At 46.5% G+C, this 15,000-nt stretch overlaps 1 protein-coding gene and 1 long non-coding RNA gene across 6 annotated transcripts in view; one reads left to right on the top strand and one right to left on the bottom strand.

Moving 5' to 3' along the window:
- LOC125957738 (uncharacterized) overlaps positions 1–104 on the bottom strand; it is an 838-nt gene extending 734 nt beyond the window's left edge. Inside the window, exon 1 of the long non-coding RNA XR_007469254.1 lies at positions 1–104. This exon is cut by the window's left edge and continues 242 nt beyond it. This is a non-coding gene — a long non-coding RNA (uncharacterized LOC125957738).
- The window catches only part of LOC125957719 (zwei Ig domain protein zig-8), a 205,896-nt gene that overhangs the window by 163,806 nt on the left and 27,090 nt on the right, over positions 1–15,000 (top strand). For all 5 annotated transcript variants that reach the window (XM_049690603.1, XM_049690606.1, XM_049690607.1 and 2 more), the window contains one exon: positions 3,366–3,579. In XM_049690603.1, coding sequence (XP_049546560.1) covers positions 3,366–3,579 — 214 coding nt within the window. The remainder of the gene's footprint in view (positions 1–3,365; positions 3,580–15,000) is intronic.

Here is a 15,000-nt window from a genome sequence, read left to right as displayed (position 1 = left end):
TCGCGATCGCGAATCCTAGAACCCAAGAGCATTAACTCTTAACCAAGGGGAACCCCATCAGCGATTATGACTATTGCTTTAAAATCTCGTCTTGCGTAGTAAACATAACATAAGCATTAGAATATCTCAGGAAATGCAATGATTCATTACAATGTGATGATGCATTGGAGCAACCTCATATCTAAGTAAGTAAGTGGAGCGACCTCATAAATTGGTGTACTGGGAGATTTGTCAGTTTTTATTTGTATTTTTTTATATTTAAAACAGGATGCATGCATTCATCCCTCTTTAAATCCAATGCTTGCGAGCGATCTACGCCTCAGTTAATTCTAACTGTTTGTTAGAATACATCCTTAAGCGGTGATATGAGCGATTGAAAAAGGTTATATGAAGCATCAATAAATATGTTTGCAAATGGCGTCGGCTACTGTTTAGGAGCAAGCATATAATATGGTTCGCTCTGTTTTATCGTTGTATGTTAGCATTGCTGGCCAATCGTACTCTCGTAAAAGTGTTGATACTGCGTTATTAGCATTTTGTAAGGTTGTATTCTAATCGGAAGGAATTTCATCATAATCAAAGATACAAAAAATGGTATTCCAATTCATAAAAAGTAAATTCGGGGTTCCATCTTTTCACGGGCCTTTTCCATCACGGCCTTGAATGATGTGCGAGATAGCTTGAAATCGCCATACAGCCCAGTCGAACCGATATGACAGTCGCCATGATTTCTGTGCATGGATAGAGTTTAACACGAATTGACAATCATTGGCAAGCAATTATTCCCTCATTATTTTATTTATTACATCGATGATAATATATCCGCTTGACAAATCATAACAGAAGAAACCGCGAATAACAGATAAAGAAGAATCCTGTACATTTGTATCAGGAATTTACTCACTGATGCAACTTGTAATCATTTTAAGTACAAAAATTGTAATTTTGACTTCTGCTATTTCTAACGATTAGGTTGACTTGAAGTTGTAGGTACAAAAAACCATTATCATGGTTTGAAAATCTCCAATACGGCAACGTATTCAAAATAAAGACAAGACAATTTTTGTTCACCCAGAAACTTCGTCCAAACTTGTAAAAACCGAACTACATTACAACAGCGGCAAAACCATAAAAATGAATTCAATCATGTGAAGAATTATCTTTCATGTGCCAAATAGTTAACTGCTTATTATCACCAATGATGCGGTGAGCATCATTAAATTCCATTTAGCTGTAAAATTATCTTAAACAAAAAACAACCAAAACATTAGGTGTTAAATAGTTTTCAATATTCTGTGTATCACTAGTTTAAAAAAATTGTTAGTTAAAACAGTTCAACGACTAATCAGAAGGCTGTTCGTTGAATCAACTATTGGCCTCTGTCAGCAGCGCTATCATCCCAATCTTAGGTTTCCCATAACTTAAAAAATGATTGAGCATTTTGTCATAACGTAATTGCGACACTTGAAACCAGACCCTTCTCACTGTGCTTTCCTCATTAATAGAGCCTCTGCTTAGTTCTTTGTTGTGGTCCACTCGCTTTCGTTCCTGAGCTTTCGTTGAGAGGCGAACTCTTCCTCATCAACAAGAACCAAGCGACACAAACAATTAAGTGGCAAATTGGAATTCAAAATCACTAGAACCCGACACTATCCCGAGTCCCAGGCATGGGTGCTGGTGCTGTGCTCCAATGAAATGCGCACGCCGTTGTCGTCGTCGCCGTCGTTAGTGATTTTCGCCATCCGCGATACACACATTGCAAACGCCCAGCACGTGATGTGCCGAAGCGTCGTCAAAAGTGTCAGATTTAAATTCCGTGAACAATCCAATCAGCTGCTCGTCTCCGAACAACGCGGTGAATGCGTCTTTCCGGTGGTGTCTGCAGATGCCAGCAAAAACATTAACTACATGATTACACGTCCCACACCCCACTCGAGGCAGGAGTGGCAGTGGCGTCGTGTGGAACGCTGTTGGTTCAACATTCACGAGCACCTTCACGGTACCTGTAGTGGGCGGAGAGGGGGGGGGGGGAGGAAAGAGAAACATTTCCTTAACTAGCAATTACGCTGTAAATTGAGGAACAATGTTCATTTCAACCATTCCATCCATCCTGACAACCCTTTTTTGGGAGTTGGTTTTGCAAAGCTCCTCCGGAACGGAAGGTTACGTGACCGCGCTGGGCGCGGCGGGTGGGGGCTAGGACCACTACAAATGCATGCACAACAAAATAGAAAACCGAGAAACAAAAGTGAAAACCAGGAAGCCCGGGATGGGGTAGAGCCGCCGCAACAAACGCTGATACCACGCCGTCCGAATTCCAATTACGCTTAATGTTCGCTAGTAGTTATGGAAATGGTTTTGGGGCTACGGAACTGGTTTTCATTGGTTTCGTTTCCGGTGGGATGCCTTTCTCCGTGGTTCCGAGGTCCCGGCGTGTCCTGTTATAAAATTGAAACAATCAGCAAACCGAAGCATTCCGTTCCCGATTATTCCCGAGTTGCCGTGCCGTCCCGTCAAGTCGAACATCGTCGACAACGACTCGTGGCAAGATGGGCTCCGTTTCTCGTTTTACACTCCCCTCTCTACAGCCTAGATGCTGCTGCTGCTGTTGCTGCTGCCCAGGAACGAGGAGCGCTAAAAGAAATTCCAAATTTGCGCAAAAAGTCGCTGGATGAGGCGCTGGAGAGGGCTGGCATTCGATGGAAAGGCCACCAAATTGAAAGAGTTAAACGCGCGCCGCTAGCGTGCCTCATGCGGTTGCTCCATTATTTTCGAGCCACATCGACTTTCAGCTGCTGCTGCTGCTGCTGCTCATGGCACGGACCCTGGCTGCCTGGCGTGTAGTTGTGTAAGAAGCAACGAAACGGAGAGGAAATTGATTTTCTATTCATGCTTTGGCCGCTTTGGCTGCTGCTGTGGCCAGGAAATTAAGCTTCCAGCTTTCTGTTTTTTTATTCTTTGTTGGTCGGTATTCTGTTCATTCTGCAAACGCAGAGCGCAAACCGAACGTTTATTGTCCTAGGACCGAAAGTCCCGAAATGGAAATACCGAAACCGCTACCATTATCGCGTAACGAGGCGATGGGTTTTTGGCTTTGTCACGACACGTAACTCACTAGAGCAAACAAAAAAAATAGGGGAAATTCTGCGTTCGGTGTTTCATGTGTGGTCCAGTTGTGGGAATTGTTAATAGTTTTTGGGTTATTATTCCGACGATCATTATAGACTTTGACGGGACGAATAGTCATGACCTTTTCTCCGCACGCTCTACCTTCAGAAAAGAAGATTTACACAGTGAACTGACTGTCATCATTCCCATGGTCTAACGATTTGTCTATTTTCCATTTTTCTTTCTCCTTTCGGCAGAGTCCACAGCCGCCGCAGTACGTCTACTGGCAGCGCAACGATCGGATGATCAATTACGATGACTCGAGGCGAGACATTAGCATCGAAACGACGCCCGGGCCACGAACGCAGAGCCGGCTCATCATCAGGGAGCCGCAAATCAACGATTCGGGCAATTACACCTGCTCGGCCAGCAACACTGAACCGGCCAGCATATACGTGTTCGTGTCTAAAGGTAGGTTCCGACTTCTTTCCCTATACTATACTACTACTACATCCAGCGCCCCACAGTTGAGCAGCGCCCTGCGATGCATCATCGTGTCCTTGAAGGCAACGACCCTTATCTACACCGTTACCACTTTGTCAACAGAAAGTTAGGTTGGCGTAAGTCCACTATCTCTCTCTCTGCCTGTCTGTCTCTCTGTCTCGCATGAAAATGCACTTACCAGTCGTGTAACCATTTCCTCCAGTGAACGAATCGTAATCTAAACGAACAAATCTACGCAGCAAACTTCTTGAGCGCTGCGCTCTGGACAACTGAAACCTCCTGTCGCTTCTGCAAGGTTCTGCAGGTTGAGGTTTTCGTTTTACTGACCCGACATTTTATCGCCCGACAACACCTACACCTTGGTTAGGTTCACTTAGTCCGGCCAGGCGTTGGTCAACACTAGGACGATGGCCTCGATCCTTCATTTTCCCCCGCCAGTAGCCCACAACTACTACCACTCTGCCTTCCTCCAACCCTCGGGAGGTTGATGAATGGGTAAAGTTGTTGAAATTTATTAGGCCAACACCTTATCGCCTAATTACTATTCAGAGACTTAATTATGCCCGAAAGTTCGCCATACCTGGATGGAACGGGAGGATCCGGTTGGGTTTTTCGGTGGACTGGTTTCTGTCTGGACACAACAACAACAACAACTAGTGCTACTACTACTACTTCTACTACTGGTGGAGGGTGGGGCAAAGTTTCTCATGCCATTTTCCTTTATTGACCCCTTCGGGGTTTGAGGATCGAAGCGCCACCTTTTTTGGCGCACAGCACTGCACAAGTACGAAGTGTAACGTATCACGAAACAGAGGCTTGGGTTGGGCGATAGATTGCTATCGTCGACAGGAGACTTCGCACCTTACCTCAGTCCCATCGGGATGTTTCTTTTCAATTCACTCATTGCGTATGCGCTTCAATTATCGTGATATCATGCGAGAAACTATTTTGCGAATTGAGTAGGGTCAATGGTCTATCCACCATGCCGAATTCGTTCGAATTCATGGAAGGTGGGGTCAGGGATGCTTCGTTTATGAGTTCTATTTAAGCGAACCAATGAGTGTTACACAACATAAAAATAATTATTGTTCACTGACGGAATAGAAAAGCACAGACCATTGATTTTATTCAAAAAGGTCAATGGGAGACATCCTTTTGTTTTTAAGTCTAATTTTATTTGTGCGAATTTAGCAGAACTTTGCAGCTGAATTGAAAATAATTCGACGTTGACTTCGCCAATTCTCCATCTATTATTCGTTCTCGATATATAATGCAAAATCATTGCATTCTTCAAATATTTTAGATTTTATCTTCAGATCTCTTTGATTGATTTACTCAAAACTAAAATGCTTAAGCTACCACAACTGAAGCTTCTTGCGTATAGTTCATCTAAGCTAAAGATAGTATCCAAACCATATGTACTAAGCAAACAACAAATTCATTCAGTCGCACACATCCAATCTATGCTCTATCTACTGGGTGCTATCAATCTTACGAACCGCGCCGCAGACCTAGCCAAACCTAACGACAGATAGACGTTATCGCTCGCGCTATCTCGAAACTCGTCGATTTACCACGAAGCACTGATCCCTAACCTCTTTCTCTGAGAACCGAGACCTGGAAGCTATTGGCTTCGCCAGCACCTGCACCATCGTTCCAGTAACAATGCTACCCCAGCAGTAACCACAACCGCCAAACCGACTATTTACCTGCAACGGGAGGTGGGTGAGCCGTCGGTTCACCGACTACAGGCCGCGTATTCCGGTGTGCTCACGCTGTTTCAAAGGCGAAAGGTGCCTAGGGCGGGCCACATCGTCACTAATTGAGTCGTATCCGGGGACACCGTGGCTTTGCTGAACCGATTAGCTAAATTATGAGAAAATGTTCTCGTGTATTGTGGCCGTCGAGAACCATCCGTTTCGAGGCACCGCTTTCATTCCTGGAGAAAGTTTTAATTGATTTGCCTCGGTGGACACCATTTCTCTAATCGATTGTGAACGTATCGTCTAACTTTTGGTTGAGAAGGGGAGATTGTGCAATAAAGCTGATAGACTATTCGTTTGAATGCTCGGTGGTTTAACAGTGACAAGTGTTTCGTGTCGCGATGACTCGGAATGGTGAAAAGGAATTCATAGATCTTTGGACTACATGGAATGATGAATAGACGTGGAATATTAGCTGACAGACGAAATGAAAGCAACTGAAATAACACTAGTACAGCAATGGGAATGTGCCAATACTTCCCTTGAAGCTCGGATTTCCGTGACTTCTCTTGCAGGAACAGCTTATAGTATTCAAAGTACTACCGGTGCAACTCCGAAAGCAAGTGTAAAAAACGTAAAAGTACATTTTAATAGACTCGAAGTCCGAACAATGTCCGCGGGGGCAACTCCGATAGTCAAGCTACTGCGAGGAAAGTAGAAATACGGGAACAATTAATCACTAACAACTATTCGTAACTGCGGCATGTTCGAGATCATCGTTTGCGAGTTGAAAAGTTTCCTGAAAAAATGAGATGATTAAGAGAGAGAGAGAGAGAACGGGAGTGAGAAGACTATTGCGATGCCCGCGTTGGCATGGTAACTGGGCCAACGTTGCGAACAGAACTCACGCGACGGAGTGCGATGGAAATGTAAAACTTCCGCCAGCCACGACGATAGACGCTCAGGATGGAGATGCAAGTTACTGTAAGTGTTTCGCTATCGCGTTTGTAGGGAAATGTTTTTCAGTGTAAAAAGAATCCACCAAAGTATCCGGACATTGCATCTGGTGGAGGAGGTTCAGCTTTTTCCGACCCAGTCCCAGAGCCCACGAGAACATCCACGGCACGATGACCCTCGGGCGGAAGCACTTAGTTTCGGTGTAAAATCCAAGAGTTGTTCCTCGGAACCTCCATCAGCACAACACACGGAAGGCTTACGAGAAAAGAAAAAAAAAACAGAGAAATACTGAGACAACTTACTGCAACTGCACATTGTATGTCCGCCAGCACTACGATAAGCGCGCGCGTGTGTGTGTGAAGAAGTGCCCCAAATACAGGGAACTGAATGCTTGGTGAAAGTTTCTTCCAACAATTTTAATCCTTCCCAACAGCGGGAGGAACAAGGCAGAAAGCAAGGGTTGCACCTCCCCCCGGCTAAGGGGGGTAAAGATGGATGCTTGTGCACTAGAACTGCACCGGACTCTCACCGTATCGCCTGCAGGGAACGGTAAAAGGCGAACATTAAAAATGGCGTCCAAAGCGCCAGGAGTTTCCCAAATTCCGATGCAGTTCGGGGCATCAGCATCGAGAACTGACGATCGGCGTACAGGAGGGTCATGGATTTTTTTTTTGAGTGCTTCTTCTGGACGTTGGCTGCTGATGACCGCATTAACCTGGACCGGGTTCACGGGGAAATATTTCTCACCAAATGGTATATTAAACTTTTCCATCGCCAGCTCCAAACTCGAACTCCATCGCGCGCGCGCGCCCCCAGTGCAGAGAGCCTAACGAGTTGCTTAATGGGCTGGTATTAACAAGGAATTATTAACATTCCACCAACCCACCCTACAACCCCCACTTGCGCCCGAGGCTCGCCCATAATGAGAGAGCCTCCGGAAGTTTGCTGCGGCTTAAAGGATCGAGAGCGAAATCGCTTTTCGGGGGAAAAATCGGGAAATACCTTTACTCAGCATGAATGCTGTGGAATGTTTCGCACTTCTGGACCCCGCGGGGTCCCCAAAAATCGACGACCAGTCAAGCGATTCCTTGCGCAGCTAATCAATCTTGTATCGTAAATTTCAATACCACCGCATACCACCGACCGAAAACGAAGGCCGGGAACCAACTTTTTGCACCTTTCAAAATTGGAAAATGATTACGTCCAACGTTGATTGTAACCTCCTCGTCCTCCGTCGTCCGTCTGTGGAAAAGTTTTCCCCTTTTGCTGGAACTGGTTCCAGCGGGAATTTCGCAGAACGTGTCGCTGCCTCGGTCGTGGCAACGAGGGAGCAGATCAGGTTGATTAAAACGATGCTCAAATCCCGAAGGAACGTTCGGAATGCATCAAACCGTGGCGCACTGTGCGAGGGATCCTCGAGAGCTCGTCGTCGCCATGTCGAAGTGACGCGCGAGCGAGAGAGAGAGAGAGAGAGAGCGAGAACGAAAGCAGATTGCGAGCAGGAAGCTAGTAATTGCTGCGTTGAAGGCGACGAGGAATGTGCGGTCTGGTGTGACTGGTGGACTGGTGGAACTGGAGGCCAATGGACCATCGGCCAACGGATGGAGTGGAGGTAGCAACAAGTTTTAATTAAAACGAACATTCGTTCCGGATTAGACGAAATGAGGTTGACCGTGGGGTGCAACAGGAGTAGGAGGAGCAGGAGGAGGAGGAGGAGGAGCACGGTGCGCTCTCGATGAAAGCAAATGGCCGAAGCGAGATGACGTCGTCGAGTGAGAAAGGAGAGAGCGTTTGAGTTTGGTTTTGGGTTTCGGTAGCTGTTAGCTCCCTAAACGGTGCTTACAGGACTCATCCAACGGAAACATCCTGTCCATCGGTATGTTTGCTGTCGCGTTCCACTGCAACGATCAAGAGCATCACCTGATTGGATGTGTCCGGCTGTGTGTGTGTGTGACGAGGTGTCCTCCTGTTCGACATGATCAGTATCACGACATTTCGTTCGGTTGCCATGGTCACGCCAGACTTTGGTAAAAATGTCAAACTCGTCCTCTAGCCACTCGCTGGTGACTCCATGAAGCACCGATAAATGCCATCAGCCCGAAAGCACCTTGGCCGCCCATCAGAAGATGAACACTTTGTTTAATTTGATATCGCTTTCAGCAAGCTGGACAGAAGATGGTATCTTATCTTAACAGCCAGCTTAAGCTTGATCATTCGCCAGCATCCAATGGCACCAATAGACCGGAACATTCTAATCAAGACTCCAGTGACAAACTGAGGCACTGACGGTGCCCCGTTGTACTCGCTGTTGCTGCTGCTGCTGCCCTAGCATTAATTACTTTATTGAATTTGCGCAAAATTTCCACGAAACACAATTATCGACCTTGGCACACTGGAACACCGGTCACGGGCGGAAGGATTTTGTGAGGAGAAAATGGCGAGTGTTTTGCGGACGAAGGACAATCCCCCCGAGCCGTAGCCGAACGCGATTAACGCAAATTGGAAAATAATGCCGACACCGTCGCGGACCCGTTTTGGCCACCGGGCGGCCGTGTCCTCAAACCCGCGACCATTGTGCCGTCGTCTATCGTCTTCATGCATCTCTTGTCTGCCTTATCGCTCGCTCGCTAGTCGCGCGGTACGGCTTCCTGAAATTAGATCCAATTCGCCACCGAAAAGCTGCTAAACGGCTACCAAGCCAGTGCTCTCTTGGCCAGAGCCGGGGTGCCACCACGAATTTGTTTGGTTTGACCATTCCGCACAGCACCATCCGGCCACGCGGTGGTGACAATCCGCGTACCCGGCATGAAACGGTGTGCTTATAGATCCAAAGATAAGTCACAGGATCTTATGCGTGGCACGGACTGGAGTGCTGGAGTTGCAGCAAAAACCGTTTCCCCGTATCGCATGCGGCCAAACCGGGCCGAGCCGAGCAGGTTTTGGTCGGAAATCGGTTTTTACATTTTATGATACCGGAACAACCGAACAACCGGTGAGCATCTAAATTTCGATCTACCAACAGCATCGAGCGTTAATTGGAGTTTTCTGCTCCGGACGGAAATGGGTCCGGTGGGATTATCAGTTCATCGGCGATCGGGGTGTACCCGGAGTTTTTTTTTTTGGGAGTTTATTGCAGAAAACGTGTCCAACGTGCACTTTGATGGGGATGTTTTAAAAACCAAATTTTCCTCTTCTTTTAGCTTTCACGCAAATTGCCATCACTGAAGGCAAAGATTTGCTAAAGAAATGTAAACAAAAAGTGGTATCAGTACTGATTGCATAAAAATAATTACCTCAACCAGATCCCTTTAGAAAGTCTATTTTACTTAATGTATCAGTAATGCTCGATAGATTCTGATCTGAAACTTTTATAACTAATTTTACTTATGGCTTCTATAGCAACATTGCCATAATGCTAGTATATAAAAACTTCAATTAGAATCTATCGCGCACTAGTTATGTTCATTTTTTACACTTTCAAAAGTGGCTTTACTGTGGCTCGAAGAAAATGGAAACATTTCTACTTCAAACTACTTTTCCTCTCAATATGGGTACTATTCCTCTCAACTTCTACAGCTACTACCCGACGCTAAATGGACGCTGGAGTACCAAGTCTACACCAGCCCGAAAGCACTTCCACCACCAGCGCCGACCAGCGCAAAAGAGTGCCATAATCGTAATGTCAACATTTACGCACATTTCCATCAGCCCACCCCTTACCGGGCTTTCATTGGCACACACACATGCGCCGCTCTCACACTACCGACTCGCGCGCACGAGCACACATACGCACGCATGCGAACCGGTTAGATTCTTTTTTGAAAGGATTTTTCCCGGATTCAATTATTGGTTCATCGTTTTGTCGTAAACAGATCATCGTATGGTGGTGGAGGTGGCGTCCAATCCCCCGGCGTGTGAAGTGTGATACATACGCCATATACAGGTAGACGACTCAGGGCTTGGACAATGGCCAAAGCAATAGGTGGGCAGCAGCAGCAGCAAAAAATGGAAAGAGGAAGAAAAAACAGCATGTAAGGGAGCTCAGAGCAGAGCATAGAACACCGCGCCTCGCTCCTTCCCTTCTGCCTCGTGTGAGAAGGATTTCAAAGTAAGCGGATTACCTATCCATAAAATTACGCCATGATTGGCGATTCTGGACAGTATCGGGCACTTTGGGTGAAACGTGAAAAGCGCGCGCCCGTTTGTGTGTGTGTGTGTGGGGCTAGAGCTTATTTTTGCCGTCGATCATCCATCATCTGCTACCACTAGTGGGCACACGTACGACGAAAACACACACGCACAGGCACACGACGACGAAACGCTTGTTCCCGGAAGCATAATCCAGCGTCTCATTGGGCTCCTCCTGGCACCAGCATCGCAGTAGCCCTATAAAACTGTCGATGGTCATTGTGATGTAGCGGACGACGCACTTTCCCTTGCGCGTCCCTTAGTAACCGTTGAAACGAAAGGAGGATCGCAATCATTTGGCCCCATAATTCCACAATCCTGTCCGTTTTCAGGATAAGGATTTTGGATTCTCTCTTTCATGCTCTGGTTCGTCTCCGTCCACCGAGTGGGAGGGTTTGATGGCGGTCTGATGGCATATGGCCGATACCGGGAATGCAGCATCCGGGGTGGGCAGTGAAACGATCAACCGGCTCAGACTGATGGGCCATTTCCGGTCACATAACGAGCGCTTAAGCGTCCTGGTCCAGGAGCAGCAGCAGCAGCAGCAGCAGTAACTCTTGGACAGCCGAAGTTCCGAAGCCATTGCTGTGTTGTGGAAAATTTCATCCCCTTCACTGTACGTGTGTGTGTGTGTGTGTGTGCGTGTGTACACTAGTGGCGGAAGTTTTTCCCGTTTTTCATTCCCTGTGTTCCATTGAATTTTCCTCCAAAAACTGCTGCTGGTGCTGGGGAGTTTCGGTAAACTTGTTTGGCTCGCGATCGGCGATCACGCTTCGGCTGTCCTTCTCCCAGGACCGACGACGACGTCGGATGATGTTTCCAATATCAACAAGATAAAACCTCGGGACGCGACGGACGGTGGAAAAATGGTCAGACTGGGGACCACCGTTCCTAGCCAGCTATGAAATCGGTCCCACCAACTTTGGTCGATGAAATGCCCGAATGACGAGCTTCCGGTCGCAGCAGTCCGCGGAAGCTCTTGCGTCTTGCGTAGAGTAACTATCTACTTTATGCAGCCGAAACTATGAAAGTAATAACAATAATGCATGAACCGGCGGATAAAAGTTTCAAAATAGCTAAAGTCAATATTGATTCTTGGCACTACTATCAGCACCGGCACCACCACCACCCGATGCCGTGCCTTGACTCTCTGAGGTAAGGAATGTTGGAAAACTTTTTCCTTAAAACTCCGCTCGCTCACTCACGCTCACGCTTCTTGATAAAGATTGGCTTCTTCGGGTCGTTTTTCTTTCTTCCCATCGTTGGGTTGAAGAACATTTACCAGTCTACTGCGGTACGTAGTACTGCTGGATAGAAGCATTTTCGTGTTTCCTTCCTCCCATTTTGCTTGCATTTCATTCAGCAGGACGGACCCGAAAAGGTGCATTTAACTTCTTTAACTAACTCCGATTGCACCATGGTAGCGGTAGCGTGCCAGGTGCTGCTTGTAGCCAGAAATGGTATAAACTAACCTGGAAACCACTTCGTGGCAAGAAAATGATGGTGCTGGATGATAAGTGTTCAGCCTTTTTTGGTTCGATTGCGAAATGAAACTAGTGCTGAACCTTGAACTGTAACGAGCGTATTGGCTGGAAACTGGGACTCCGTCTGGCACTTGAACTGCTCCTCACGATTTCAGGTATCCTTAAGGATCCTGAAGGAGAATCACGTGCATTTCTTGGTTCTATTGGGTTGGGTTCTATAGAAATTTCAAACTCTCTGATGAATCATTAATCCGATTGACATTTGTCAAGTAAATTGGAAAAGACTGAAAATTATTTCGAAATGAATCGAAATAAAATTCTGCACACGCTGGATAAGTCTTTTCCATTTTTGTCCCTCGTCAAAAAGGCCGAATTATGAGTTGATCTGACCGGAAAATGAACCAAAAGCTTTCATTCCCAATGCGATCTCCCTCCCCTAGGGATCCAATAAGTTCGATGAGCAACTTTCTGTGTCCTTTTCGCTACGACCTGCAACTGATTTTTCTCAATTTCACCCACAAAACGGTCCAATAGTAACTGAATGCTGCAAAGTTGCTGACGAAGCTTGAAAATCGATTCGCTTGGGCAATTTTGTAATGTCTCCCGTGTCTCTGTAGACCGCAAAAGCCGCACCGCAAAGACGAACTACTACACGAAACGTGCCGTTAAAAGCCGATTCCCAACACACAAACCGTACCAAACGGTTGTGCCTCGTTCGGGAGATTAAGAAGTGCACAGCTTTGCGGAATGTTGGAATTTTGTCCTAGTTCTACTGATGGTGCTACTCTGCCAGCACCATCAATCATTTGGTATCCGTTTGGTTTGCGTTTTGCGACTCGAATGCGCAGCTTTTGGCGAATGCATCATCATTTTTAATGCTGCAAGTAGCTCTGTGGAAACATAAGCCAGCACCAGAAATCGATTCAGTGACGCAGCTTCACTTACTCATTCGACCCCCACCCGATCACCGAACACCGATTCGCGTAGTCAGTGGAGTTTTCTAGGACTTTTAGGACAGTCAAATGCTTCTCCATCATCCACCTCGGTATTCGATAAGTAACCAGATAAAAGCCGTACCAAACCGTACCGACGAATCGAAAAAGAGCAAATCACGAAGTAAAACAATGGCAGCCAACTACTAGATCGGAAGCTTCCGATACCCGATGTGCCTACTGCACCGGCTCTTGACAAACATGGCGTAGTAGGCGAGAGCCCTTGCGTCGTGACCATAAATTGAGATCAACTCAATTTATGGCCAACCGGTACCCCATCAGTCGAGGTTTTCGGTCTACCCAAACCGCGGCACAAAAAGCCACCGAGTACCCGGCAGTCTGGGGAGGGTGCCGCGCGCATGTCCCTCTTCAAAACCCAAAAACCAATTACAGCCCGATGACCGAATGACAAGCGTTCCCGGGTTCCCGAGTGCACTGCAGCAAGTGGCAGTCCATAAAAATTAAACTTAGGAAATTAAATTTGATGGCTTTTCATTCACTTGACGCAGTTGAACGCGCAATGGCGGCTGCTGTGGTGTTTGCTTTAGTTACCGCCACTCCGATCCCTCTTTCCGTCACCGTTTTGGGCCACCGGCTAGGGCTGTGCCAAGTTGAAAAATGGAAGAATCCAGAAAGCAAAACAAGAACGAACAGCGACAAGGCATTAAACGGCAACTGCCTCACTGCTCAGGCGATTTTAGGGGGTGCACGCCTGGTGGCGGGAGGGAGGTTCAGCCAATAATTCAGTTTTGCACACCCCCGACGTCCTCTTCCTCTCCCGCGACGACAGCCGTCGTCTTAGCCAACGTCAGCCATCTTCTAAATTGAGTCACCGAGTGGCGGGACTAAATGTGAAGCTGCAAAAAAAATCCTTTTCAACCTGCGCTCCCTGCTGCACCTCCTGCAACCTTGCCGACCTGCCCTAGGGCGACTGGTCAGATGAAAACAAAACGAGGATATTCCTCTCCTGGCTCGTCGCGCGACTTGCGAACACTCACAATCGAGCACTCCTCCTCGACTGGTGTGATGGGTTTTGGATGGATTTTTCGAAACATTTTATGAAGCACTTAAATTTTATTTACTTTCAAGTGATTGCATCCCGATGGTTTAAGTGGCGGTAGCTTTATGGCACGCTACTACGGATTGAATTTCGCGCCTTTTCTCTCTATGGACAGGAGGGGCCCATCATGGGGTGGGGGCACACTTCAAAGGAAAAATGCCAACGAGAACCAAATCGGAACAAGAACGGCAAGTGTGGCAAGTGGATGACAAATTGAAATTAAAATATTTCACGCGTTGCGACCCTCTCCGAAGGGCCCCCTTTTGATGGATTATATCGAAACCGCTTTTATGACCGCGGTCGATCGTGTTCGCGGTTTGTTATCGTGTTTCGCACGCGCGCGCGCGCGCCTGCGGACATTGGATGGTTCACCTGCTGTAACACCGTGGTTTGACGAACAAAGGTTTTAAATATTGATAAGCCGCATGAGTTGAAAGCAAAGTTATTTGCTAAACCTTTGCTATTAGGAGTATATTTGACCTTCAATATTACTGCAAAGCCAAGTGATAGCTATTTGAAAAGCGAGAATGCGCAATAAAATAGCTCTCCAACGATGTCATACCAAACGTGGAACATCTACAGGTTTAGGCAAAAAAAATACAATAAATTTCACATTGACCTTTCCGTCCAATCATAAATTGAAGCGCGCTAATAAACTGAGCAATAATAGTTCATAGCGTGTCAATGCATTTTGTTCTAAGTTTTCTTTAAAAAAAATGGTTGAACTCAATTAAAAATAGAAATCAAAAGTTCAGACAAGGTTCATGCTCTCGAGCATCTAAATTTGAATTAATCATTTGAATTTCAGACCATAATTCGTCGCTGTAGTGCTCTTAGCGTTGTCACATGTCTTAGAAGTCGATGGCAAAAAACTGCAACATCGAAAAAAACATTCGAAAAGTTTTACAGCAAATTGAAAGATTTCACGCCGTAGAGTCACTCAAATGGATGAAGTAGGATGAATTTCAGATTGAATCAGTCAACCAATACATAAAAATGAGCTT

This window comes from Anopheles darlingi, chromosome 3 (assembly GCF_943734745.1).
Source record: "Anopheles darlingi chromosome 3, idAnoDarlMG_H_01, whole genome shotgun sequence".
Classification (NCBI taxonomy): Eukaryota; Metazoa; Arthropoda; class Insecta; order Diptera; family Culicidae; genus Anopheles; species Anopheles darlingi.
This window is presented reverse-complemented; position numbering and strand designations above follow the sequence as displayed.